Consider the following 23598-nt stretch of genomic DNA (forward strand, 5'->3'; position numbering starts at 1 on the left):
GAAATTCCCACGCACTACTGACAGCTGCCAGACTGCTGGCACGAGTGCAGCGCTGGATCTGATGCCCAGTGACTCCAATCACGTGATTAACGGTTTCACTACATGCTGCTCGAGCCATGTCGCTTTTCCATGCAACTAAACAACATCCTCTACTTCACTTCCTCGAGTTATAGTAGATTTTCTCTTGTTCAGAATAATATACAGGGCATAGAACGTTCGCGAAGGTCGGTGCGCCCTCAGTGCCAGGTTGTGGCGTCATTGGGGCCCGGTGAAGGCACAGTGAGGAATGAGGGAGCGTCGGCGGCTCCACTCATACTACTCAGACGATGATCTTCATTCAGTTTCTTTCTTTCAAAGACTTCCTCACATCATCATCCGTTTCCAATTCTTGCATCCGTCTCTCCCCCCTCTCTTTCCTTCTTTTTCGCTCATTCACAATGTCGAAACGAAAGCGCGGCCCTAGAAAGTCCAAACCGCCTAAGCGCGTTCGCATGGCTATGCAAGATGCTGCTCAAGAAGCAGCAATGGAAGCAGAAATCGCTGCCGCTGAAGCTGCTGCTGTTGCCGCCGCTGAAGCAGAGAAAGCAGCAGCAATGGCGGAAGCAGCAGAAGCAGCAGCAGCAACAGGAGACGAGGGCGAGGACGAGGAAATCAATGCTATGTCACAATCTCAGTTGGAATTGCCACTTCCTCCTAGATATTGATTACCTTGAACTGACTGTTAGTTATAGACGGCCCAATGCAGCCAACTGGGGAGGCTTGCTTGGTAATTTGCCGAATCTCCTCGCCCAAATACACCCCTGATAATGGCCGCAACCTTACCAAGGCAGTGCGGTACCAAGAGTACATGAACCTTCGGGTTCAAGAAGGATACGAGATTGCTCGCCGTTTGGCAAGAAATTGCCCTCGGCCTGTGCGTTTTAGCACAGTTTGGTCTACGTGCTTTGAGCAAAAGTCGTATAAATGGACAAATTGGCATGAAGTGGTTCGTCCTTCTGCTATGGTGCACGATATCCGGTCGAGGATCCAGCAAATTGGTGAAAAGAAGATCACAATTGTTATCAGGGCAATTGATGGTTTGACATGCATTGAGGAAGACTTTGGCGGTTTCCTCACAATGGTCATCAACGAGGGCAAAGACGCCCAAATCGTCTTCCAGATGGAAAAAGGTCTTTGACGAAATTCGGCCATATCGGCTTCGGAATTTCCGGGGCCTTGGAGGCACTGTCGACTTCCAAGCACAAGAATTTTTGGCACATTTGGAGGGAAGGGCAAATGTGGAGGGGGTGGATAGAGTCTTGGAGATTTGGAAATGCATTTGGGAGCGCAAGTCCAAGCCCAGCGGCATGAAGGACAAGAACTCTCTTCTTCCCGCAGATGCGATTGGGCCAAAGGCTAGATAGTAATGTTTGGTGGGAGCTTCGAAAAAGTGCGTCTTCATGGGTTATCTACTCGCACTCTTCAACACTCTTCTTATACTCCTTCCACAGATCCTCGACAGTCTTGCCACAGCAATCCATCCACAGCTTCTTCTCATCATACTTGCATGCCCTCAAGGCTTCATTAATCGTTCTCACGATATCCTCGCCATGCTCCTTCTCCAACCACTCCAAAAAGTAGGCTGTGCGCTCATATCCCGCATCCCAATCACAGTCCACATGCCTCTTCCAATGCGGAGGACACAAACCAGCCTTCAGCCTTACCCAGTCGGCCACGCCCTCGGTCAGCCCTGTGGGCGCCGTCCCCATGGCACTGTGCTGCCAGCAATGCACCATTTCATGCACCAGCACGCCCAGTATCTCTTCCTTCTGGCGCGCCTCGGGTATCTTTGCAATGTAGCTTGTGTTGAAGTGGATTTCCTTGTGGTCGTCATCGAGCTCGAGTCCCGTCGTGTAAGCGACGCCGTCCATGTCGCGCAGCACGAGGGTGACGGAGCGCGTGCCCGGGATGCATGTTTGCGGCAGCTTCTTGTACAGCGACGTCAGGACCGTGTGCACGGCCGAGTCGAGGGCGTGCGACGCGTGGACCAGGCGCAAGAAGGCGCGTGTGCCCGACGACGACAGGTCGCGCAGTTCCAGCCGGAGCACCGGTTCCCGTGCTGGTGTGACGCTGTGCGAGGGTACAATGGCCGGCAGCTCCACACTGTGCGTGTGCTGCAAGCTGGAGGCGGCCGGTGCTACGGACGAGGGCTGCGCGGCGGACGCATCGGTAGCGGTGGACATGGTTTGGTATTGTTTGGAGGGTTGGGGAGACATGAGGTGTGTGAATGAGCCGGGGGTGGGGGCGCTTCTATATGCGGGATATCTCTACAGCGTTAGATCAAAAGCGGCGTTGTTGTTGTTGTTATTGCGTGTTTCTTGCATGTGTAACCGCCCCCGTCTTGGGGGTCGTTGCACAGATCAGGGGATGGGAGACGGTGAGCAGCAATGCAAAGGCCGAGGTCGAACCTATTTTATGCTGTGCCACGCGGTACCTGAGCATAAGCAGTTGCTGAAACTCTATTGGCGATCTTCATATTGGGAGCCCTTGTTTTTTTTTTCTTGTTACCGGGACGTTTGTCTATGTTTGGGGGCTTGAGGCGTTGTTGCGGTGGGGATTTGCGAACTAGGTGCGTAACTTAACTTCTAACATGTTGTGTTGGTCTTGTGTTACTTATCCCCGTCTATGTCCGTACGCTAAAGTACTGTCTACTCTACGCCTACTGTCTATTTCTACATCCGGTTTCTCACGAGGTTTTAAATACTTCAGGGAAGATGTTGCGCAGCTCTTGCAGACTCCGGATTTGGTGCTGGCTGGCTGGCTCAGCAGGCGCTGGGTCGCTTTCGTCGAGCAAGTGTGCGGTTTTCCAGCCTCGTTCTGCCGCGGCTTTACAGTTGATATACGAGTCGTCTGGATATGCAGTTAGGAAGGCTGGGATAGGTAACATGTCTTCATTACTCACCAACAAAGTAGCATTTCTCGTTTGAACCGATTCCAGCTTCAGCCATGGCCTTGTCAAACATCTCGACATGCGGCTTGCAGTAGAACTTTTCCGAGCCGTAGTCGCAGTAGGTAATGCCCTCGAACAAATCCTCGATTTGCAGCAGTTTGACGACGCGCTTGCCGTGGGTGATGTAGGCATTAGTGAAGAGCCATAGGCGCACCTTGCTCGTATCAATGTCTTCAATCAGCTTCCGCAGGCTGGGGTCCGGCTTGATGACGTCTTCGAGAGGCAGTGCGTCGTCGACTTTGCTGTTGTACTCTAGCCCGTCGACCTTGTGGTGGCGCACGAGGCCTTCAATCGCAAGCCCGTATTCACGGTAGTACCGGAAGTGCAGTTCGTTGGCGTCTTTTTGCGATAGACTCAGGTGGCTTTGGAAGAATTCATCTGCGGGAGTGAGCTGGAGTTTCTGGGATGTTCATGTCGTTTAGGGAGTGTTAGAGGGCTACAGTGGTTGTCCATCAAGGCTGGTACAACTAATACCCACTTACCAATCAGCTCAGACATCATGCGGTGGATTTCAAGACCTATCACCGGGTTAGTACTGGCACGACGATCCAGTGGCCTACACACTCTTGGGGTAAAGCTACAGATAGTCAGCAGTATTCACCAGCTCTCGAGGTACTACAAACACAGTTGTCGATATCGAAAAAGAAGACGGGCTTCTCGTTTTCGTCGGCAGTGGCTCCGTTGGTCTTGGGTGAGTCATGTGCAGGGTGCGACCGATAGTTCATGGTCTCTGACGGCGCGGCAGTGTTGAAGTGCATGGTGTTGGCCTGAACAAAAAAGAGGGCGTATGGCTGGAATGTTTTGTCTGGTTGTAGTAGCGGTCAAAGATGGTCCAATATCGGTGCTCGAATGAGTAGTGTGCTGGGTATGCTGAGCAATGTGAGGCGCAACTCTGACGGCGGTGATGGCGTCATACCTGTGGCGCAGACGGCAAATAAGCAGAACTCGAGGCCCTTGTGTCGGATCGAACTCGGAGCGTCCCTTTGCAGTCATGGAAGGAACGATGGAGACATGAGGAAGTGGCTGGCCTGTTCGGGACTAGCGCCGGGGCTGGTGTGTGCATGGCTGAAAACCAAAACGCGCACGCTGCACCGACGCTCCTGGCGTCTCCCCCTTCCCCTTCACCACTCCCCGCGCCCAGCTCGACTGCGGGTGTCGCCTGTATTTGTATAATCGCCAGACTTGCGCTCGCACGTTGGTGTTGGTACTAAGCTGCAGCTTTCCCGTCTGTTGTAATCGCAGCGCCCCAAATCGCTTCAATGTCTTCGGCAGCCGCTGCGCCGTCGCTGCATCTGAACGGTGGCAGCGCGGTATCTGCAGAGGTGCTTCGCGAGGCCGACTTCCTCCAGAAGATTCTGCAGATACGCGATGATGTGCTCGCTAGCAAACACCCGCGTATACACCTCCCAGCCAAAGTAATTGAACAGGTTGCGCCGCGTCTGCCCCAGGCTGCCTTGGGCAGACCCTCGACCAACGGCACGTCCAACGGATCCTCAGCACAGCTGCTACCGCCGCGCCCAGCGTCTTCAGCGCGACCTCCCACGTCCCCCCTCCCCCCTACACAGCGACCCTATTCGGCCAAGTCGTCGTCGTCGAGCATCGATCCCGTCTTGCTCACAAAGTCGGAACACCTAGTCAAGGCCGAGCAGCAGCTCAAGCGGCAGCAGATAGAGCGCGCTCTCAAGGACCAGTTTGACCGCAAGGGCCGCGGCAACGATGGTGATGAGCGAGAGGCTCTCCTCGACGTGGAGCAGTGTTTGATCAAGGCTCACCAACTGGTTCCGCCTGTTTCTGGCTTACCATGCACGGCTAACAACAGCGACGGTGCCGAGTCGTTTGACGAAAACTCGTACTATTCTAGCAAAGCAGACAGCTGGTCGCCCGAGGCGGATGGCGCTGACCACAGGCATGCTGCTGCAACTCCACTGACCCCGCAGGCCCAGCAAACTGCCCAACAAGTGACTGTTGATTCTCAGCCCCCACTGATCGATCTGGACGAGGAGGCCTATGAGCCGGCTGATGACATAGAAATCTATGAGCCTGAGCCAGCGCAAGTGCATGAGGATGGTGACGAAGAAGAAGACTATTCGCCGCCGCCAGCCGACGTCGGCCCCAGTGAGCCTTCAAGAGGCCGGGCGCGCAACCGTAATGGCGGAACCAACGGGTATGATATTGCAATCTTTCCTCCATGCCTGTTTCCCTGGCTTTCCAACATTGCGACGCTCCAAGCTGGACTGGCATACCCGGACTGGCATGATTCTGTTGCCGAGTGCCTCGCAGCGTGGAGATGTGGACCTAACTCATTCACTTGATTTATTCATTTCTTTGGTTGTCAAGATTACATACTAATACGTGTATAGATCGCGCCGACAAAGCCCGGCTGGCCCGGCGACATCTGTACAGAACCCTCGAAAGCGGAGAAGAGAAGAAAAGCGCGAGCGCGAAGAAAAGAGGCGCCAGCAACAAGCCAAACGAGTGCCCCAATCGCCAGAACCTTATATCAAAGAAGAACCGCAGTCGCCGCCTCCGTTTGCAGCGTACCCCGACTCTCAGCCAAACAAGCGTCGTGCAGTACAGGCGCATGCCGACGATGTAGAGCTAGTGTCGGCACAGGAAAGTCCCAGGACACAGCCCGTGTACTACCGCGAGCAGGAACCTCTGGTGCGGTACCGCGAGTTTGATGAGCCTTCATCTCCTACCGTGGTACGGACGCCACAACGCAAACCACAGCGCGACGATCAAGATCTTAGGCGGGTTGCGAGCCTGCAGTATGCGCGAAGACCGTACTCTCCGAGTGCAGGTGGGGAAATGTATGCGGCGCCAGAGCCTCGCCAGATGCGTGCAGCGTCGCACGCCTTCATCGACCGTCCCGAGGTGCCCGTGTTTCGAGAAGCGTCTGTCAGGCCGTCAGCAGCACCGAGATATGTTGGCGACCGGTCGCGGTCGCCTGTCCACGAGTACATTTCACATGGGCAGTCACCAATGTACATGGCACCGCCACCGCGCCGAATTGTGGTGGACCAGTACGGAAACAAGTACTACGCTGCGCCAGTGGATGCTCGGGAGTCGATGGCACCGCCGAGCAGACGCATAGAAGTGGACCCTTTTTACGAGCGCGCCGTTACCCGAGAGCCTACGATGCGGGCGCCTGTCCGGGCGGAGGTGTACGAGGACGAGGCTATACAGAGGATGCCGCCGCCACCCCGGCGCTATGTTGAAGCGCCAGAGGGGGAGATGATTGAGAGTGCGTATCGTCAGCGCGAGGCGTCTCGGCGGCCAGTCGAGGTGGAATACCGAGCAGGGCCACAGTTTGAAGACATGGGCGCACGGCGAGAGTACCCGTCAGTGCGGGCCTACAGCATGCGGCCGGAGGGCGTTCGGCGAGAAATACCCGAAGGGTACATTCGTCACGAGAGCATCCAGCCGGCGGGGGTGCGGGCGCCTCCAAGTCGGTACCGCGAGGTTAGTGTTGTGCATGCAGAGGGGTTTGACGAGCGGCGGTACATGAGCGCGGTGCAGGGGCGGCGTTACATTGAGGAAGGGCCTGGAATGGAGGCAGGGCCTGAGGGCTACGCGGGCGAGGGGCGTCATGTGTATGCGCGGTACTAGGAGTGGGAGTAAGGGCTGGGGGAGGGCAGCGATTTGGCTTTGGGGCTAGCTGGAATAGGGCAGGGGCGTGTTTGGGTGTAGGATACTTCTGTTGGGTAAGCGGGCACAGCATGGAAAAGCAACGGGCAGGCTGTGGGTGTAGTAGCGGTAGTTGTGGTTGGCGGCCTGCTGACGTAATATATTCGCTTCGTTTGTGGGATTGTTTGCCGAGTGGGTGGACGTGGGTGCATGTGCTGTGGTGTAGGCGTGTGTGTAGGTGTAGGCGTAGGCGTCGAGTGTCGAGGCGTCGAGTGCTCTGGCGGGGGGCTGGGCAGGACAGGCGACGAGTGTTTCAGCGCCACAGGGCACAGGGTGACGCAGGCCGGGAGCGGGAGCCGACTCGCACCGGGTGTGGAGGTGTAGTGTAGGTAGCAGTCGCAGTATCGCAAGTACATGTAGGGGACATGGCACGGGCGTGGGTTTCTCATGCAGCGTGCTTGTTTCTCGCTGGCAGTGCCGTGGTGCCATGTGCAGGCTCTCGGTGCACGGCGACGCAGGCCAGCTCAACAAGCGGTGCAGCCCACGACACGCGGCGAGCAAAAACAAGGGCGGTGAGGGTCGCATGCTGGCGCAGGACCAGAGGCAGTGCCCGCGGCGGCCACACGATGGGCAGGCGGGCGCGGGCGGGCGCGGGCGCTTGGCGGCGTGTGGCCAGTGTGGCCAGTGTCGAGGGCGCGGCGGGCGTGGTTGCGGCTGCGGTTGCGGTTGCGGTTGCTTTTGCGCTGCGAGGGCACGCCGCACGCCGCACGCCGCTCGCCGCTCGCCGCTCGCTGCTCGCTGGGGGGGGGGGGAGTGGGCCCACGCTCGCAAGCGCAGCCAATCACGCGCCCGCGCCGCCTCGTCGACGCTCGCCCGCCAGCTGCTGCGCTCCGATCTTCCTCGACCTTCTTCCCTCTGCTCCCTCCCACCCACCCACGCCCGCCCGCCAGCTCCTAGGGCGTTTCCTCGACCACGATGCACAAGCTCTCCAACTTCCCGGCCCAGGCCCGCCATGGCTGGGAGAAGATGGCGCCCTCGACCGGCTTCTCCTTCTCGCGCTCCAACCACGACATGCCCGTCACAGCTCCCATCAAGCGGCCCTCGACGGCCACGTCCGCCCCGCCCGTCATCCCGCCCGGCACCCAGGTCAATCTGTCCTTCAACGTGCCCTTCTCCTCCAACCTCGCCGGCCCCGACCCCGACGACATCATGTGGGCCAGCCCCGGGGCAAAGGCGAGATGGACCCATCCGGAAGGCACGGTAGAGGCCACGCCCACGCACAAACTGCCTGTCCACGCCCAAAACGTCGAGAACCTGCGCACCCTGTGTCGAGACGTGAGCGACCAGACGGACGGACGCGTCTCGGCCGTCGTCACGTCAGCAGAGTCCAAGCCGCTGCCGGGCCTGCAGCGGGGCCCGCTGCGGGCGCTCGTCACCAACGTGTGCCTGTCGGGCGAGCTCGAGATTGTCAACTCGATGCGCTGCCGGATCCTCAACTCGACGCCCATTTCTCTGGTAGGCGCATCCGCTTCGCCTCGTTGGCCCTTTTTTTTTTTTTAAATGAGTGTCCCCCCGTTGCTGACGTATTTTCTGGCGCAGCGCTCGTCCTTTGTCGACATTGACTCGCAGCTCATCATCGACCCGCCCACGCAAAACGTCCGCGGCGCCGTCCTGAACCAGCTCGACCTCATTGCCAAGGCGACAAAGGCCGACATCTTCCTCCTCATGCCCAAGCAGCCCGACATCGAGACGGCCAGCTTCCACGGCAACATCGACACGGGAGCCGACCCGCGCCTTCGGTGCGCCATCTACGGAGATCTCGAGACAATGGAGCACGCAAAGACGCGAGTGCTGATTATGATCGACCAGATTGTGAGTTTCCTTGATGCCCCACTGATGCCCGTTAGCGCTCCCGTGCTAACTCGATGCCGTCACAGCTTAAGCGATGTGTTGATACCATGAAGCTGGAGCTGACCATGCACACACTGATTTGCGGCCGTGGACGCAAGAACATCAAGATGATCGAGTCGGTCACAGGCACCGCCATTTACTTCCCGCCGCCGTTTCCCCGCTTGTTTGGCTATACGCCACCGGGCGCCCAACGCCGCCCCGATGATCTAGTCTACATAACGGGAGAAAACTCCGAGAACATACTTCGCGCCAAGCAACGTCTGCATGACCTGGTCATGTCCACCAAGGTCTTTGTGAAGCCCGTCATGGTCACTGACACCAAGCTCGACGCCATTCTGCTGGAGCGTCTCGACAAAGTCCGCAAGATCATCGAGAACAATGGGTCCTACATTCTGCTGCCGCCCCTCGGTGTCCAGCGTGGTGTCGTGCGCGTACAGGGCACCGACGTCTTGCACGTTGAGCGCACTGTACGCGAACTCATGCAGCTTGTAAGTGTCAGCATGTTCAGAAACCCATTATCCATGTACTGACAGTGGTTAGGCTGGGCAATTCTACAGTGCATCGTGGTTCATCACACACCCCGACCCCACGCAGCGCCCTCCTACCCCGGCGGACGTCCGGGCCATGCTCTCAGACATTTGCATCAACTCTGGTGCCGAAGTCAGCTTCGAGAAGCTCAACTTTCACATCTACGGCTCTGACGACGCAGTGCGAGCCGCGCTAATGGTCATCAGCAACATTCCGTTTGTGAAGAAGTCGCAGTACAACATGAGCGTCAAGATTGAGCTTGCAAACGAGCACAAGGAGTTTGTCAGCGGCAAGAAGAACGGCAAGATCAACAAAATCATGAGCCACAGCAGTGTTCAGATTGTCTTTGATGGCTTCAACGAGTACAACTTCTACATTGTAGTCCGTGGCGCCCAGTACGAAGCTACCAAGAACGGCCTCGATCTCGTAGAGCAGGAGATGCCCGCATCCATCTCGTTCCACGTCCCTGACCAGTACCACAAGCGCATCATTGGTATCGGCGGCCAGCACATCCAACGCATCATGAAGAAGTACTCCGTCTTTGTCAAGTTCTCCAATGCCATGGACCGTGGTGGTTTCGGCAAGGAAGAGGATGACATCAAGGTCGACAATGTCATCTGCCGCACGCCTGCACGCAACGCTCAGAACCTTGACCTCGTCAAGCAAGAGATCATGGACATGGTTGAGAAGGCCGATGCAGAGTTTGTCTCTGAGACTATCAACATCAATCGCCTTTACCACCGTGAGCTTATTGCCCGTTTGGACAAGATTGACGAACTGGAGAAGAAGTTCAACTGCAAGATCACCTTCCCTAGCACTGAGGAGGCGAGCGACATCGTCACGGTGTCTGGTCCTGAGTATCAGGTGCCATTTGCAGTCGATGAGTTTTTGGTACGTTCATCTGACTACGCTTCAAAGGCATTTCACTAATCAATCTCAGGGTATGGTACCAGAATCTCACGATCTAGCCTTCCCCTCAACCACGGAGCTTAGCGAGCACATTCGCTCTGCCGAATTCAAGGCTGAGATACTCGACAAGCTCAAGACTCAGCATGAAGTCGATGCCCAGCTTCAACAGCCTCAGACCGAAACCATTGATGGCAAAGAAGAGCAAATCGAAGCTTTCCACATTGTTTTCACTCGCAACAATGCCGGTGGCTTGAAAGACGCCATTGACTTCTTACTCAACCGCCTCGTCATGCACGGCCTCGACACTAGCACAGTTCGTGGCGCCCTGCCACGTCCCAAGTCGGACTCTTTCGAAGACTCTCTGCCTTTCTTCGAGTCGAAGCTTCTACAGCGTGCTGAGCCTGCTGTCGAAAGCACAGACTCTCCCACTCGCTCTCACTTTGGTGGTGATGATGAGCCTCGTGGCATGCTGGACCGCCTTCGCAAGCCAGGTAGCATGTCGTCGTTTACGTCCATCTTCAACGGACGCAAGAACACCAACTCACCAGGATCCCTCTTCAAGCATGCTTCGAGCAACGCTTCCAAGGCGTCCCTGGCCAGCCTGGAATCCACCGGTAGCTACCGCAACCCGTGGAACGACAGCGGCATCAACCTTGCAGACGATGAGCACCACACCAACGGCTGGCCCATGCCAGCACCTCGTTTCGAGTCCAAGTTTCCTTTTGGTTCCTCTTCCGCGGCGCCTGGGGATGTGACCCCCCGGTACGACCCGCGGGGCTCCGTGGACAGCGGGCGCCCCAGTACTTCTCATTCTGCATCTGGATACCCGGCCCCTATTGGGCCTCCTCGTTAAATGATACACCACAATCTCGAACCATTTATTTGATACCACTACTGTAACCGGCCTTAACGAAGAATACCCCGCTACGCGTTCATTGCCTCTTGTACGTGTGCGACGACAAAAGAATTATACCCCCAAATCCTCCCACTCTACGGCGAAATCACGTATAAGCCTGGCGTGGCTGGTTGTCTTGTTTTTTTGTCGGTTTTTTTTAACCTGTCGTCCCTGTTTTTTGTTGCTGTTTTTAACGCGTTTGATTTATATCCTGTCCCTTCCTGCAATTGTTTGTCTTATTCCGAAGGGCGTTTTTTTTCTTCATCACCTTTAACCTCGTTTGAATGTGTTTTGCTGTGGATTTCTGAATGATTCCCCCCTCCCCCCCCTCTCCCTCCAACACCTCCTCGTCTGATCGGCGCAAAAAAGAAATATACCAATTTGCTGCTTCTTTCTTTCTTTTTTCCAACTTTCTCTTATGGATACACAAACAAACAAAGTCAATCTTTTTACATGCTGTCGTGTGCTGTGCTGTCTTGTGGTGTGTGGTGTGTGTGGTGTGTAGTGTGATGTTGCTCCCTCTCAACTCATGTCTTTCATTGACCTAAGTACTTATGCTTTTTCTTTTCTCCTATGATTGTTAGGAGCAATCATGTCACGCCTCCCACCTCCTAACTCCTAACTCCTAAATCATGCTCCCCCCTGTGTCCTCTCTCTCGCTCTATATATATATATATATGTGTGTGTGTGTGTATGTGTGTCTTGCATCAATAAGTCGATCGTACATGTGAATAATGAACAGAGAACCATGCATGCATGCATGCACGCAATAAGGTTGGGGGGGTTTTTTTTTTCTTAACCTTTTGGACTGATCCAGAATAATAAAAAGAAGAAAAGAAAAGAAAAGAACAGAAAAGAAAAAAGAAGAAAGAAAAAAGAAAGAGAGAACTGTGATATCTCACTCTTCCCTTGTCCTTCTTTTGGTTCTTTGCTTTGTTTTGTTTTTTCATTCACCTTGGTTTGGTTTGGTTTGGTTTGTCTTGTTCTTACTCTTCATACCTCACTCACTCACTCACTCACACCTCCATCTTTTCTATCCTAGTTTGTTGTTGTTTTTTGTTCTACTAGTTAGTTCCTTGTCCCGGTTTCTCCATCTATCTATCTATCTATCTATCTATCACTTTCTTCAGTTTCGCTCTCTCTCGTGTCTCGTTTCTCGTTTCTCGTGTCTCGTTTCTCGTTTCTCGTTTCTCGTTTCTCGTTTCTCGTTTCTACTTGCTGGTCAGCTAGGCTGGTAGTTGGTTGGGCTAAAAGAAAAAGAGAAAAAGGGAGAGAGAGAAAGAGAGAGAGAGAGAGAGGGAGGGAGAGAGCTAAGCAGCAGTGAAATGCTAGTACTACTTATATATTAGCAGGGATATGGATGGACAGATACATGGATGGATGGAGTGATGAGTAAATGAATGGAATGACGGATAACGCATGCTGAAGAGATAGATAAGCAGAAAGAAAGAGGAAAAAAGGGACACGATAATCTGGTGTACGAACTGCATCTACGTGTTGTGCTATGTGTGTGTGCCATGTGCTGTGTACTATGTATCTACTGTGTCTCGTGTGTCTGTAACATAAATGGCAAAGGCAAAAAGGAAATACGAACAGGAATATGCAAAGGAAATACAAATAGCCGTATCAAAGGGAATCGGAGAAACAAATATATGCTATGCATGTAGACATGCCATGTCATATCGAGGGTTATACGACTGAATCAATGGACCTGAGGATTCTGTCTTTTTCACCTGCACATTTTTAATTGCACGTATATTTACGCATGTATAAATGAATACATGTGTACAAAGACTGGAAGAAGTAAGGGAGATGGAACTTTTTTTTCCCCTCACATATCAACATCTCATACTATGGAAGAAGAACAAGAAGAGCGACCCACCCAGTGTTGGGATATCTGTACTTAATGTGCCGGGATACGTGATATTCTGCGACACAAAGAGTAAATGAACAAGAGAGAGAGTGTGTGTGTGAACAAAGTAGTATTTCTAGAACGAATGAGTGGTAACTACTAACTTTGAAAAAGTAATATTGACACACGCGCATAGTGCCCCATACGAGAGAACAAAGTCGTGAGCACCATACAAGCAACGAACCAGCTCGATAACTGCTCACAACATTGTCCTGTCATGTCACACGATTTTCTTTCGTCCCCTTACAACTTTTGGCTTTTCTGTCTCTTGCGAATCACGCCTCCCTCGCATACCTGCACGACCAACCATAAACTTGAAAGAAAGTCTTTCCAATGCGTCAAGACGATAAATCCCAACACATCTACCGCTTGGTCTTCTTCTTGGGAGCAACAACCTTGAAGTTGCTAGAGTCTAGAGGCTGCTGCTGGGCCGTGTTGGCGCCGCCCTTCTTGGCAACTTCAGACCAACCGCTGCCCGCGGCCTTGTTCTCGGCAGGAGAGGAAGTGTTGCGCTCATCAATGATGCCTTTCTCAGCGAGCTTGCGGCGACGAAGGAACTCTTCGGCGAAATGACGAGAGTCGAGCGTGCTAGAGGCAGAGTGAACCGACTCAGTAATGAGTTCTGCATCAGCGGGGAAGCTCAGGAGGGATGAGACGAAATCCTCGGCTGCACAAGTGTTAGTAAGCATGGTTAGTACAAGGGAAATCAAACATACCATTAATGTTCTTGTTGAGATCATGTCGGAGCTCATTGACGGCCCACTTTCGGAACTCCTCCTCAGCATTGGGCTTTCCTGGTGGTGCACCCACAGTAGTGCTGCGGGTGACAATGGGCTTCTTGGCAAGAGAAGGCACTATAGTAGAACTGGCTGAGCGAACGGCACCGGGAACGGGCGTCGTTGTACCACCTAGTGCCTTGACCTTGCCACTTGCGCCGACAGTAGTCCATGGACTACTACCAGGAGGTCCCACAGGTCCGGCAGGCAGCGTGGGAGTGCTCTTGCCCGCCAAGTCAGCATACCGCTTTCCACCAGATGGAGGTGGGGCGGGAGTTGCGAATGCGCTGGCTGCAGCGACATTCTGAGCGGCGGCACGTTGCTTTCGAGCCTCCTCTTCCTTTTGAATTTGCTGGAGCGTCTTCTTTGAACTCGGGGTTGGCTGTGGAGTAGCCTTGCTTGCCGCAGGCTTGGTCCATACAGACGCATTGGCTGCATTAGGCGTGACAGGCGAAGCACCACTTGCCCAAGTCGAGCTGGAAGGCAGGCCAGGCTGTGTTGCAGGCGACTGGTTCTGAGCTTGGAGTTCCTTCTCAAAAGCTTCACGGCGGGCTGCCGTTGCAACAGCCTCGCGCTCGGCTGCCTTCTTGGCCTCCATCTCCTGGATTTCCCTAAGAGACGGTCCGTGGGATGCATTGACGGGTTCTTTGGCCCAGGGTGCAATCGAGACGCTTGGGGTGTCGGCAGCTGGAGTTGCGGCGCCCGAGCGAGACTCGGCGTTGAGATTCTCAGCAACAATTGGCTTCCTCTGGGCTGCAGGTGCAGGAAGAGGGGACTGAGATGGCGCTGGTGGGAATGGGAAGATGGCGGGCTCGACCTTGTTCCATGCGGTCGGAGGCTGAGGAGACTGCTTAGCAGAAGCAGCCTTTTGCACCTGTTCAGTGAGGGACAGCGGCTCTTGCGCAGTAGAAGACTCGTCCTCCACTTCTTCCTTGTTCTCAGGCTGCTGTTCCTCGGCGTCTGCGCGCTCAGGGGATGTAGGCTCAGAAGCTGGTTGCGATTGCTGAGCCGACGAAGAGGAAGGCTTTCCAATGACACCCTCTGGCGGAGGCACTGCGTTGGACTGCTCCATGTCTGTCTGGACGCGCAACTCGTTGAACTCGGCATAGCGCTCAGCAAAGTTGCGAGCAGCTTGCATGTCTTCAGCGCTGCCTTGACGAATCATGGCGTCGTGCTCAGCTTGTTCGCGCTTAAGGCGAGCCCGGTCACCAATCACTGAGGCTACGTATTGGGCGTGCGCATCAGGGTCCTGTTGCTGTCCAAAGGCATACTGCGGCTGATTGTTGCGTCCCAAGTTGAGACGCTCCATCATAGCAGGGACATCTTGATCTCTGCGGTTATTCAGCATGTCCATGCCTGGTCCAATGGGACCTAAACCGGGCACAGGGCCAGGGCCAGGCCTAAAGGCACCGTCTATGAGACCAGGAACAGAAGCCCCGGGCGCAGCTCCCTGAGGAGGCGATGGCTGGTATCCGCCAGGCGATGTGATGCTACCAAAACTGGGCTGGCTATGCAGACTATGCGCACTCGAGTGGTGATTGAGCTGGTTTGGCAGTACACCCATCTGAACTTGGCGGGCAAGCGCTTGTTGCTGGGCGGCTAGATGTTCCTTTTGACGAGCCATCAGGTACTGCTCTTCTTGTTTCCGACGCTCGAGGGCATTCTGCTGCTCGGCAGTAAGCGTGGTCCCGAAGCTCGGGAAGCTGTTTGCAAATGGAGGCTGAGCTCCCGGAGCATTGACAGCGCTGGGACCAGCACCAGCCCAAGAGTTGCCGGGCTGAGTGGTGGCAGGGCCGTGAGGAATGCCAATCTGGGGCACCAGGAAAGGCTCACGTGAGTTGCCAATGCGACGGATGAGCTGGGCAAGAGGCTCATAGTCTGGCTCTTCTGCCTTCTTCACCAGCAGCTCGGGCGAGAAGAAGCCAGCCTTGTACCAGTCGTGCATCTCGAGACCAGAAAATGGACCTTGGACATTGCCTGAGGGGTCACGGTAGATCCACCTCATCCTGTCAGGCATGACCATCATGCGTTGCTGGGGCACCGGAGGCTGGCTGGAAGCAGGACTGCCGACGCCTGGAGTCGAGGGCTGCGCGGTCCTGGTCGGGTTCAAGGCAGCCATGGAAAGCGACGTGGTAGCCATGTTCTGGGGTTGCCCCGCAGAGCCGTGGTCGTCATGGTGGGCGTTGGAGAAATCATCGAAGAGATTGCGGTTTGCGCGGAAGGGACTGTCGGTATCACGTGCCGGTGCCTGGCCACCAAAAGCAGTTCTTCCAAACGTGCCAGTCATGCTGTACTGGCGGTCACCGTGCGAAGAGCTGTCATCAACGGGAGCTCGATTCGGATCGTTGGAGCGCATTTGCTCTTGCATCGAAGCGGGGAACAGAGAGCCGAGTCTGCTGGAGCGGCCTACCGTGTTGTGGCCATGGCCAAACAGCGAGCTGTTGCCCAGGCCGGCAAGAGAAGGTGACTGAGCCTCAGCTACGTTTCCAAAGGCAGCCTCAAAGCCCCCCAGGCCGCCACGCTCGCGGGTGGGAGTGCCCAGCGTGTGCGAGGGCCAGGCTGAAGAGCCTCCCAGGCCAGGCAGACCCCCACCAAGGCCAGGCAAAGTCGGGAAGCCTCGATTGGGTCCCACGCTAGACGTCTGGCTGCGATCGCTTGCTGCCGTCTCGAACGGTACCGGCTTCCCAAGGCCTCCCAGGCCGCCAAAGGCATTGTGAATGCTCGAGTGGACAGACTGGTCAATATGAAAGCTGCTCATGCCAGGAAAGTGGGCATTTGGATCGCCCGAGTCGTCCGAGTCGTCGTGCTGATCCCGTGCATGGTGCGGGCTCTGGTAGGGATTGGTGTCCGTCGGGCTCATGGGCTCATTCCCACCTGCGCGAAGGGGCGACTGGTCTGCAAAATTGTTCTTTGCATACATGTTGTCGGTAGTCATTCCGAAAGCAGATAATCCAGAGTCGTCACGGTGGTCTGGGCGGTGGGGCGTTGCAAAATTACCGAAGCCTTGAGATCGGGGCGGACTAACATCTTCGCCGCGAAGCGCAGCACTGCCCGTTGGGTGGTCATGGTCAGGAAAAGGATCAGTGTCGCTGCTCATTGGCCGGTTAGTGCGGGCCTCCATCCACGATGCATCATTTTTCGACGCCTCCCCCTCGCTAAGCTTGCCCAGGCTGTTGGCCGACGACTTGTCTTTCGGGCCGTTGGCCAAGTCCTCGACGCTGGGCTTACCCATCAGGCCCTTGAAGCGGCTCTCACCGCGCAGACTGCCGTAGCCAGACTTCTTATCTGATTGCGGATTGGCAAAGCTTCCGAATACACCAAAGCCACCACCCGGCGTTGCAGACCAGGGCGATGCACCGACACCTGGGCTGAAGGGCGCCGTCGTGCTGCGCTTGGCCGAGCCAAACGCACCTGCGCCCTCGGCAGCGCCCTTTTCCCGATCGCGTTCTTCGCCCTGGCGACCCTCTGCGGATTCCTTGTAGTCTGTCCGACGACGTACCAGAGCAGGCGGCGGGGTAACGGCACTACCCTCTTCGCGCACGAATCGCGACGTGGCGGGCGACGAAGGGAACGGATAGGCGTCGCCGGTATCGCGGCGTCGAGCACCCGGTCGCGCGGCCGTGGGCGACGACAGGCCGTACGGGGTGCCTGGGCCTTGCGACACCGACGTCTTGCGCAGCGAAAGACCTTCTTTGGGGGTGCCGTCCTTGGTGGTGTTCTGCGTGGGGGGTTTCAGCGGCGAGTTTACAGACGAAACGAACATCTAAGCGAGCACGCGCATGTTAGCCGGAGGAGGGCGCTGCGGCAGGGCGCAATGGGGCAAAGAGCATACCTCTCTCTCGTCGTCGGTCATGTCGGTCAGGCTCAGTGGCAGTATGGCGCCGTCCTTGTCCCAGCACTGGTCGACCCCGCTCGGCGCCTCCCTGCCACCACCATGATCATCCTTGCGGCCCCAGGAAGCGCTCGCGGCGCCGTTGGTGGCGTGCGGCTCCCATGCGCCCATGTACAGATCTGAGAGTCCATGGTTGAGGTCGCCGGCCTGTTGCTGTATCCGGAAGAGCTGCGTCAGTTGGTCTCGCGAGTACCGGCCCTCGAACGAAGCGCCATTGCGGCCGGGCTGTGCATGTGGAGGGACATATACGCCGGCACTCGTCGAAGGCGTCTGTGGGGCAGGGGCGTCTCGTGGGGCGGGTTGGCTTGTTGAGCCGGACAGGCTGGTCGCGTGTGAGGGTCGGCGGAACGTCTGCGTGGCACCGTTGGTGCGTCTCGCCCTGTGGCCGGCGTGAGTATCAGAGCCATTGCCCAGCGACATGGCCGTGGTAGTAATGCGAGTGGCCGCAGAGACAGCAGCAGGACGGACTCACCAGTCGCCGCTCGCTTCTGCGCGCGCTGAATTGGCGTTGTTTCCGGCAGCCGCCGAGGCAAATGAAGCAGGGGCCATTGTGTGGGAGGGGCTGTCGAGGGCGGAGCGTGCTGTCGTGGTCGAAGCCAGAAGATTTGGTGTGGGGACGGGTTGCAGGTTGCGGGTTGCAGGTTGCAGGGCGTTGGTCTCGGCGGGTTGCAGGCGGCGGGGGACGCGGGCAGCGGGTTGCAGCGAGGCGCGGAGGGGCGGGAGACGGTGTGTAGAGGCACGGAGTCGGTGGGTGGGGGATGCAGTCGTATGCGGCGACAGAAGAAGAGCTACAGCGCCCGGCGAACATTTGAGGTTGGCGGCAGCCGAGACGGGGCGCACGTGACCCCGCCGCACCGGTGGGGACAGCCGTGTTTTCTGCCCATGTCTGCGTGTGCGTGTGCGTGTGCTTGCAACGTCCCGCCACCCCCAGCGCGTCAACGCGTCGCGCTCCTGTTGCTGTTGTCGCCGTCGCTGTCGCTGTCGCCGTCGCTGTCGCTGTCGCTGTCGCTGTCGCCGTCGCCGTTGCGCCAGTGCACCGCCATCCAAGTGCCAGCCTGTTGCGGGCTGCCAATGGCGGCTGACTCGCCCTCAGCTGCAAGTGCCAAGCCTTCTCTGCAAGGCACGCCCGGTGACGTTGCCAGCCAGGGCAGGCGCGAATAGCCTTTGACGCCCCTCATCGCGTGTCGCCACTTCCCTGTCGGCTCTGGCCATATGGTTCGTGTTTCTACTATAGCCTCCTGGCCACTGCCACTGCTGCCCAATCCTCCCGTCTCCCCCTCGCCAGCTCGCCAGCTCGCCGTCTCAACCGCCGTGTTTGCTGCTCTGCCCGCAACCCGAGTTTGCTTCAGCTCGTCTCGCCCTCGTACGCCGTCGTGACACCATGGCGCCAATCGCCCACGTCCTTGGTTGCGACGGCCTGCCACAAGCACCGTGTCCCCCTTGCCAACAAAAGCGCTGTTTTTCTTGCACGCATTCCAACTACAAAGTTCTCGGGAGCCCTCGGAGCCTCGATGCTCCTGCTTTCCGTCTGATGCAGCCGGGCCTTGGTCGACCTGCTTGACCTACCTTGCATTCTCAGCAGAAGAACCAAATCGCACCACAAGCCTATCAATCACCGCCACACAGACGGCCTCTGATCGAATTCTCTCCAATCACTGCCCATGCGTGCATGTGCACGCTCCCCCGAATGCGGCTTCCGTCGCGGCTACTCTTACAATCATCTTTACAGTGGATGCAGCGACAACTATGGCGGTGATGCTCAAGACTGTCGGTCAAGAGGGGTTGCACGCGCAGAAAGAGAAGCATATATACGTGCGCTCAACGCCCGACAATCGCGACTCGACAGCGGGCCCAGCTTCCAATCTCCATTCTCGGCTTATACGGAATGCCACCCCGTAATGAGCAGCCCCCAATACGGTTTCCCTACACAATCAGGAATCGCTCTGGGAATGGGCTTCATGGCATCTAGAGTCGGCATAATGGGAATGCGGCCTTTTAGAGATAGAACTACCAACATGGGCCTGGATATGAGCGGCGACCGGCAGGGGCCAAGTCGCCCTTCTTTCTTTACCAGCGCACCCACAGACTCTCGAAATCCAGCTTTCAACCTGGCCACTTCCCGGCGGAGACACTCTGACCTTAGCAGTCGGCGTTGTTGCAGTCAAAGACCGTGGCTCCATAGCCAACGGCGCCCTTTTGTGGGCCAGTTGTTTGGTGATGACGATGAAGACAATGAAAGCGACTTCAACATGTCATGGGGGTTTAAGCCTTCGAGGCAGAGAAGAGAAGGCTTCCACCATCCGGGGCAGGCATATCGAGCTCCAGAGAGATCAAGATGGGGTTACAATTTCCAAGATCCTTGCGACTACAACGATGACGACGACGACGATGATGACGACGACGAAAACGACTTTGATGACTTCTATCTAATGAATGAGCGACAATTCAGATACTAAATGTTTTGCGATTCTTAGGTTTTGCACAGTCTCAATACGCACGTAGCCGCTTTGATTGTATATTCTACCTCAATCCAGTCGAGATGTTCACGCCTTGCCTCTTCCATTGCTGCTACCTGTGGAGCATGACTATGACGATCGGTTTCAGCAGAAGTCGGCAATGTTTGCTGTAGCAATACGAATGGTACACAGGGCACGACGCTATTACACTAGCGTTGTTCCACGCGCCTATTACCAGCCTGTCAACGACGGAATACCGGCCTCCCGCGGTTTGCAGGCCGTTTAGAGATAGACGAAGCCTATTTAATCCAGTCGACCAGTGTCTGCACAACGCACGGCCAACGCATGACCTTGGTCGTCACTTGGTCCAAGATTCACTGGCCGTGCGGAGGGAAACGCACTTGGGAGCCAACAATAGCCTCCCGTGGTCACGGTTCGATGAATTAGTCAAGGATCTAGTTCGGTGATTGGGCAGTCTTGACAGATTAGCGACGCGGATATAGATTGTGGCCTCTTTTGGAAACACACGCTGGTACTCGTGATGAGCTCGCCCAGGTCGCAACTCAGCAGCGGCTGGAAAACGAACGGGAGTGAACCTCAAACCAACAAAGATAAAGCAACACCGATGCCTGGTTCCGGGCTTCCATTCCACTTGCTAATCTTCACCTCCAACCCTGCGCGAAACATTACCATAAAGCCAGTATCCATTCAGTGCAGAGTACACGCTGACTCGTTCGGCCATGTGCTTCCTTTTCCACTATAATTATGACTGCCACCCATGTGCCTCCGAGACAATCTTTATGCATTGCCACTTTCGATCGATGCAGCATGAAGGCAAGCCCTTGGTAACACAGGCTTCGTTGTCCAGAGCATGTCCGAGGCTCCGGGAGAAGAGAGTCTCTTCGCCGTACTGCATCAAGTGCTTGGCTAGTCTAGGCCAACGAGGAGTGGCGCTGCAGGAAAACGAAAAAGAGCCTCTGCACTGAGATGGACATGGGAGTGGCAGCCCTATCTCGACGCTCGTTAATATCCAGGAGACGTTCTAGATCCCATGTTGCCAGAACAAGTTAGCGCAAATCGGGCTACATCCCACGTTTGCCTGGACCAGCCTGTAAGCAGCGCCTGATGCACTCCTCTTTTCCTGCTGCTCACCTATTTGACTTAGTTGTATCTTGATGAAATTGACGCACAGCTGACAGAGCTGGCGAGACGGCGGGCTTATGCAACTCGGTGTCTGCATGACTGCCCGCCCGCATACCCAAGCTTCGGCGGTTGACCAACCAAGCGTTGGCACTGAGCTCGTTCGCTACAAGCCTCGTCTCCCCGCGATAAACATACAGAAGGACGTCTTGGCTACATCAAACAAGCCCTGGCCGTTGCCCGCCTCGCCGGTTAATCCATGGCCGCGTATGCACCATTTAGCCACTGAGGTCTGAATCAGTGTTACACCAGCCTATTGATCTCGGAGCATGCACACAAACGCGGCAAGAGATAGATAGGCGTACTACACTACTGTAAGGCGCTCACAAAAATACAAATCGTCTGGAGTCTTGGTACTGCACACATGCCCTGCGCCATGTCACTACTGCATCTGAGAAGCTGTCAGCGTGAAACGTCAAGAGTACTTGAGGGAACAAGTCCACGCACGAGATTCAGGCTTCAGCCAGTCTCATATCTGAATCGCCATGGCAGAGAAGGTTATCGACGACACTACCGTCGTCCCAGTAGAAATTGATACTTCAGTCCAAGATGTAGAGACGTCTGGCTTTGATGCGGCGGGGACGAAGAAGCTACTGCGGAAGCTAGACTGGCATCTTATTCCCTTCATGTCTCTGATCTATCTGTAAGTTGGACAATCACATCTTCTCTTGTATCTTCTCACACACGCCCAGGCTTTGTTTTCTCGATCGCACAAACATTGGCAACGCGCGTCTCGATCATCTAGAGCAAGACCTCAACCTTCATGGGCTTCAGTACAATGACTGTCTCGCCGTTCTCTTCCCGTTTTACATTGCGGCTGAGATACCCTCTAATATCATGATGAAGCGTACCAGGCCTTCTATCTGGCTGACATTCATCATGTTCTTCTGGTCACTGGCCATGATCCTGCAGGGTTTCGTTAAGAACTACTCTGGCCTCATGGCGACGCGCGTGTTTCTTGGTGTCTTTGAAGGCGGCCTGTTCCCAGGCGTCAACTACTACATATCACAGTGGTAAGTCTATCAAGAGGGGATATTACTGGCTCAAGCTTACCGTACTAGGTATGTTCGAGATGAATGTGGCTTCCGCATGGCTCTTTTCTTCTCGGCTGCAACGCTTGCCGGCGCATTCGGTGGCATCCTCGCTCGCGGCATCGCAGAAATGTCTGGAGTCGGTGGCCGAGCCGCTTGGTCGTGGATCTTTATCCTAGAAGGCATTCTCAGCATTCTCGTCTCCATAATCGCATACTGGTGCATCTACGACTACCCCGCTACGTAGGTTCACTCTCCTTTCCGCTACTCTGCACATATTGATACTGCTGTCTAGCGCGCGCTTCCTCACCCCCAAAGAGCGTACAGAAGTGCAACGCCGTCTGGACCAAGACCACGGACACCTCTCCAACGACTTTTCGATGAAATACGTGTACCAGGCGCTGACGGACTGGAAAATCTACATCTTCATGCTCATCTGCATGGCGGGCTTCTGCCCCATCTACTCCTTCGCCCTGTTCCTGCCTACCATTATCAAAAACATGGGCTACACGGCCAACGACGCGCAGCTCATGAGCGTGCCGCCCTACGTGTGCGCGTGCATCTTCACCATTGCCGCGTCATGGTATGCCGACCGGGTCAAGAAACGTGGCATCTTCCTCATGGGCTTCCAGCTCATCGCCATCGCCGGCTTTGCCATGCTCGCGGCCACAAGCACCCTGAGCATACAGTACGCCGGCACCGTGCTGGCTGCCATTGGCATTTACCCCCAGATCCCGCTCGGCATGGCGTGGAACAGCGGCAACATTGGCGGCAGTCTCAAGCGTGGCACAGGCATCGCCATGCAGGTTATGGGCGGGAACTGCGGCGGCATCATCGCTTCGTACGTCTATGTTTCGCGTGACGGGCCGCGCTTCATCACAGGCCACAGCATCTTGATTGGTTTTGTCAGGTACGTTTCTACATTACTCCGTCTATGTGCATGTTTGAGAAGGCCAAGTTAACCTAGACACGCAGCATGGCGTTTTTCCTCACCTTCTTCATGTCGACCTGGTTTACCCGCGAGAACGCGCGGCGCGATCGAGCAGCGCTGGAGAACAGCAGCGCTCACACGGCGGCGTCGACGCAGGCGCAAATGGCGCTGGAACGCGAACTCGCAGATCATGTCCCGTGGTTTAGATATACGGCGTGATGCACGTCCGTTTCCATCTCCATCTACTTACACCTATTTTCCATGTAAGATATACCCGCTGTGCAGCGAGCAAGACACGCAAAAAAAAGATACGATTTGCGGTATTATCAAGAGTTGTCTTGTAGATAGTACACAACGAACGGGTTAGAAGTAGATGTTAGATGTTAGAATTAGAATGCCGAGACATTGTGCCATACGTCAAGTCCCAGCAAGTCCCAGCAAGCCCAGTATAACTATCAACTCATAACATTTATCCATGGTATTCGCCTTCTTCCCCCCCCCCCTCCCTCACTTTGTATTTTTATTTTCCAAAAATTCGATT

General features: G+C 55.6%; 8 protein-coding genes across 8 annotated transcripts; 5 read left to right on the forward strand and 3 right to left on the reverse strand.

Annotated features, from left to right (window-relative positions):
* Nucleotides 1-437: 437 nt before the first annotated feature.
* Nucleotides 438-1177, forward strand: SETTUDRAFT_28618 (uncharacterized protein; the record flags this gene model as incomplete). Its single annotated transcript, XM_008027899.1, has 3 exons — nucleotides 438-673; nucleotides 732-766; nucleotides 831-1177. 3 exons carry the CDS (start codon nucleotides 438-440, stop codon nucleotides 1175-1177), a joined length of 618 nt encoding a protein of 205 aa, XP_008026090.1.
* Nucleotides 1178-1443: 266 nt separating this feature from the next.
* SETTUDRAFT_169330 (uncharacterized protein) lies at nucleotides 1444-2265 on the reverse strand. Its single transcript, XM_008028025.1, has one exon. It carries the CDS (start codon nucleotides 2220-2222, stop codon nucleotides 1449-1451), a length of 774 nt encoding a protein of 257 aa, XP_008026216.1. The 5' UTR covers nucleotides 2223-2265; the 3' UTR covers nucleotides 1444-1448.
* A 310-nt stretch (nucleotides 2266-2575) lies between these two features.
* On the reverse strand, nucleotides 2576-3747 carry SETTUDRAFT_151307 (uncharacterized protein; the record flags this gene model as incomplete). The annotated part of the gene is made up of 5 exons (XM_008028026.1): nucleotides 2576-2889; nucleotides 2942-3367; nucleotides 3472-3507; nucleotides 3554-3566; nucleotides 3613-3747. 5 exons carry the CDS (start codon nucleotides 3745-3747, stop codon nucleotides 2726-2728), a joined length of 774 nt encoding a protein of 257 aa, XP_008026217.1. The 3' UTR covers nucleotides 2576-2725.
* Nucleotides 3748-4248: 501 nt separating this feature from the next.
* On the forward strand, nucleotides 4249-6598 carry SETTUDRAFT_110243 (uncharacterized protein; the record flags this gene model as incomplete). Its single annotated transcript, XM_008028027.1, has 2 exons — nucleotides 4249-5153; nucleotides 5350-6598. The coding sequence occupies 2 exons, from the start codon at nucleotides 4249-4251 to the stop codon at nucleotides 6596-6598; spliced, it is 2154 nt and encodes a 717-aa protein (XP_008026218.1).
* Nucleotides 6599-7561: 963 nt separating this feature from the next.
* SETTUDRAFT_169332 (uncharacterized protein) lies at nucleotides 7562-11291 on the forward strand. The gene is made up of 5 exons (XM_008028028.1): nucleotides 7562-8131; nucleotides 8216-8488; nucleotides 8554-9015; nucleotides 9068-9946; nucleotides 9996-11291. The coding sequence occupies exons 1-5, from the start codon at nucleotides 7592-7594 to the stop codon at nucleotides 10815-10817; spliced, it is 2976 nt and encodes a 991-aa protein (XP_008026219.1). The 5' UTR covers nucleotides 7562-7591; the 3' UTR covers nucleotides 10818-11291.
* A 1540-nt stretch (nucleotides 11292-12831) lies between these two features.
* On the reverse strand, nucleotides 12832-18108 carry SETTUDRAFT_151313 (uncharacterized protein). Its single transcript, XM_008028029.1, has 4 exons — nucleotides 17912-18108; nucleotides 17380-17818; nucleotides 13488-17310; nucleotides 12832-13438 (listed from the first exon to the last, which is right to left on the reverse strand). Exons 1-4 carry the CDS (start codon nucleotides 17986-17988, stop codon nucleotides 13134-13136), a joined length of 4644 nt encoding a protein of 1547 aa, XP_008026220.1. The 5' UTR covers nucleotides 17989-18108; the 3' UTR covers nucleotides 12832-13133.
* Nucleotides 18109-19100: 992 nt separating this feature from the next.
* SETTUDRAFT_39720 (uncharacterized protein) lies at nucleotides 19101-19895 on the forward strand (the record flags this gene model as incomplete). The annotated part of the gene is made up of 1 exon (XM_008027923.1): nucleotides 19101-19895. The coding sequence occupies one exon, from the start codon at nucleotides 19101-19103 to the stop codon at nucleotides 19893-19895; it is 795 nt and encodes a 264-aa protein (XP_008026114.1).
* Nucleotides 19896-21580: 1685 nt separating this feature from the next.
* On the forward strand, nucleotides 21581-23088 carry SETTUDRAFT_161445 (uncharacterized protein; the record flags this gene model as incomplete). The annotated part of the gene is made up of 5 exons (XM_008028030.1): nucleotides 21581-21738; nucleotides 21788-22108; nucleotides 22157-22369; nucleotides 22422-23036; nucleotides 23085-23088. The coding sequence occupies 5 exons, from the start codon at nucleotides 21581-21583 to the stop codon at nucleotides 23086-23088; spliced, it is 1311 nt and encodes a 436-aa protein (XP_008026221.1).
* Nucleotides 23089-23598: the final 510 nt, after the last annotated feature.

This window comes from Exserohilum turcica, assembly GCF_000359705.1.
Source record: "Exserohilum turcica Et28A unplaced genomic scaffold SETTUscaffold_21, whole genome shotgun sequence".
Classification (NCBI taxonomy): Eukaryota; Fungi; Ascomycota; class Dothideomycetes; order Pleosporales; family Pleosporaceae; genus Exserohilum; species Exserohilum turcicum.

What these genes read in the sequence shown, in the direction of transcription:
- SETTUDRAFT_169330 (XM_008028025.1), bottom strand. Translation starts at nt 2,222, where the DNA reads ATGTCCACCGCTACCGATGCGTCCGCCGCGCAGCCCTCGTCCGTAGCA.
- SETTUDRAFT_169332 (XM_008028028.1), top strand. Translation starts at nt 7,592, where the DNA reads ATGCACAAGCTCTCCAACTTCCCGGCCCAGGCCCGCCATGGCTGGGAG. An exon ending in TGATTATGATCGACCAGATT is followed by an intron (nt 8,489 to 8,553) that starts GTGAGTTTCCTT and finishes ATGCCGTCACAG; the next exon opens with CTTAAGCGATGTGTTGATAC. An exon ending in TACGCGAACTCATGCAGCTT is followed by an intron (nt 9,016 to 9,067) that starts GTAAGTGTCAGC and finishes GACAGTGGTTAG; the next exon opens with GCTGGGCAATTCTACAGTGC.
- SETTUDRAFT_151313 (XM_008028029.1), bottom strand. Translation starts at nt 17,988, where the DNA reads ATGGCCCCTGCTTCATTTGCCTCGGCGGCTGCCGGAAACAACGCCAAT. An exon ending in GCAGAAGCGAGCGGCGACTG is followed by an intron (nt 17,819 to 17,911) that starts GTGAGTCCGTCC and finishes CGCCGGCCACAG; the next exon opens with GGCGAGACGCACCAACGGTG. An exon ending in TGACCGACGACGAGAGAGAG is followed by an intron (nt 17,311 to 17,379) that starts GTATGCTCTTTG and finishes GTGCTCGCTTAG; the next exon opens with ATGTTCGTTTCGTCTGTAAA.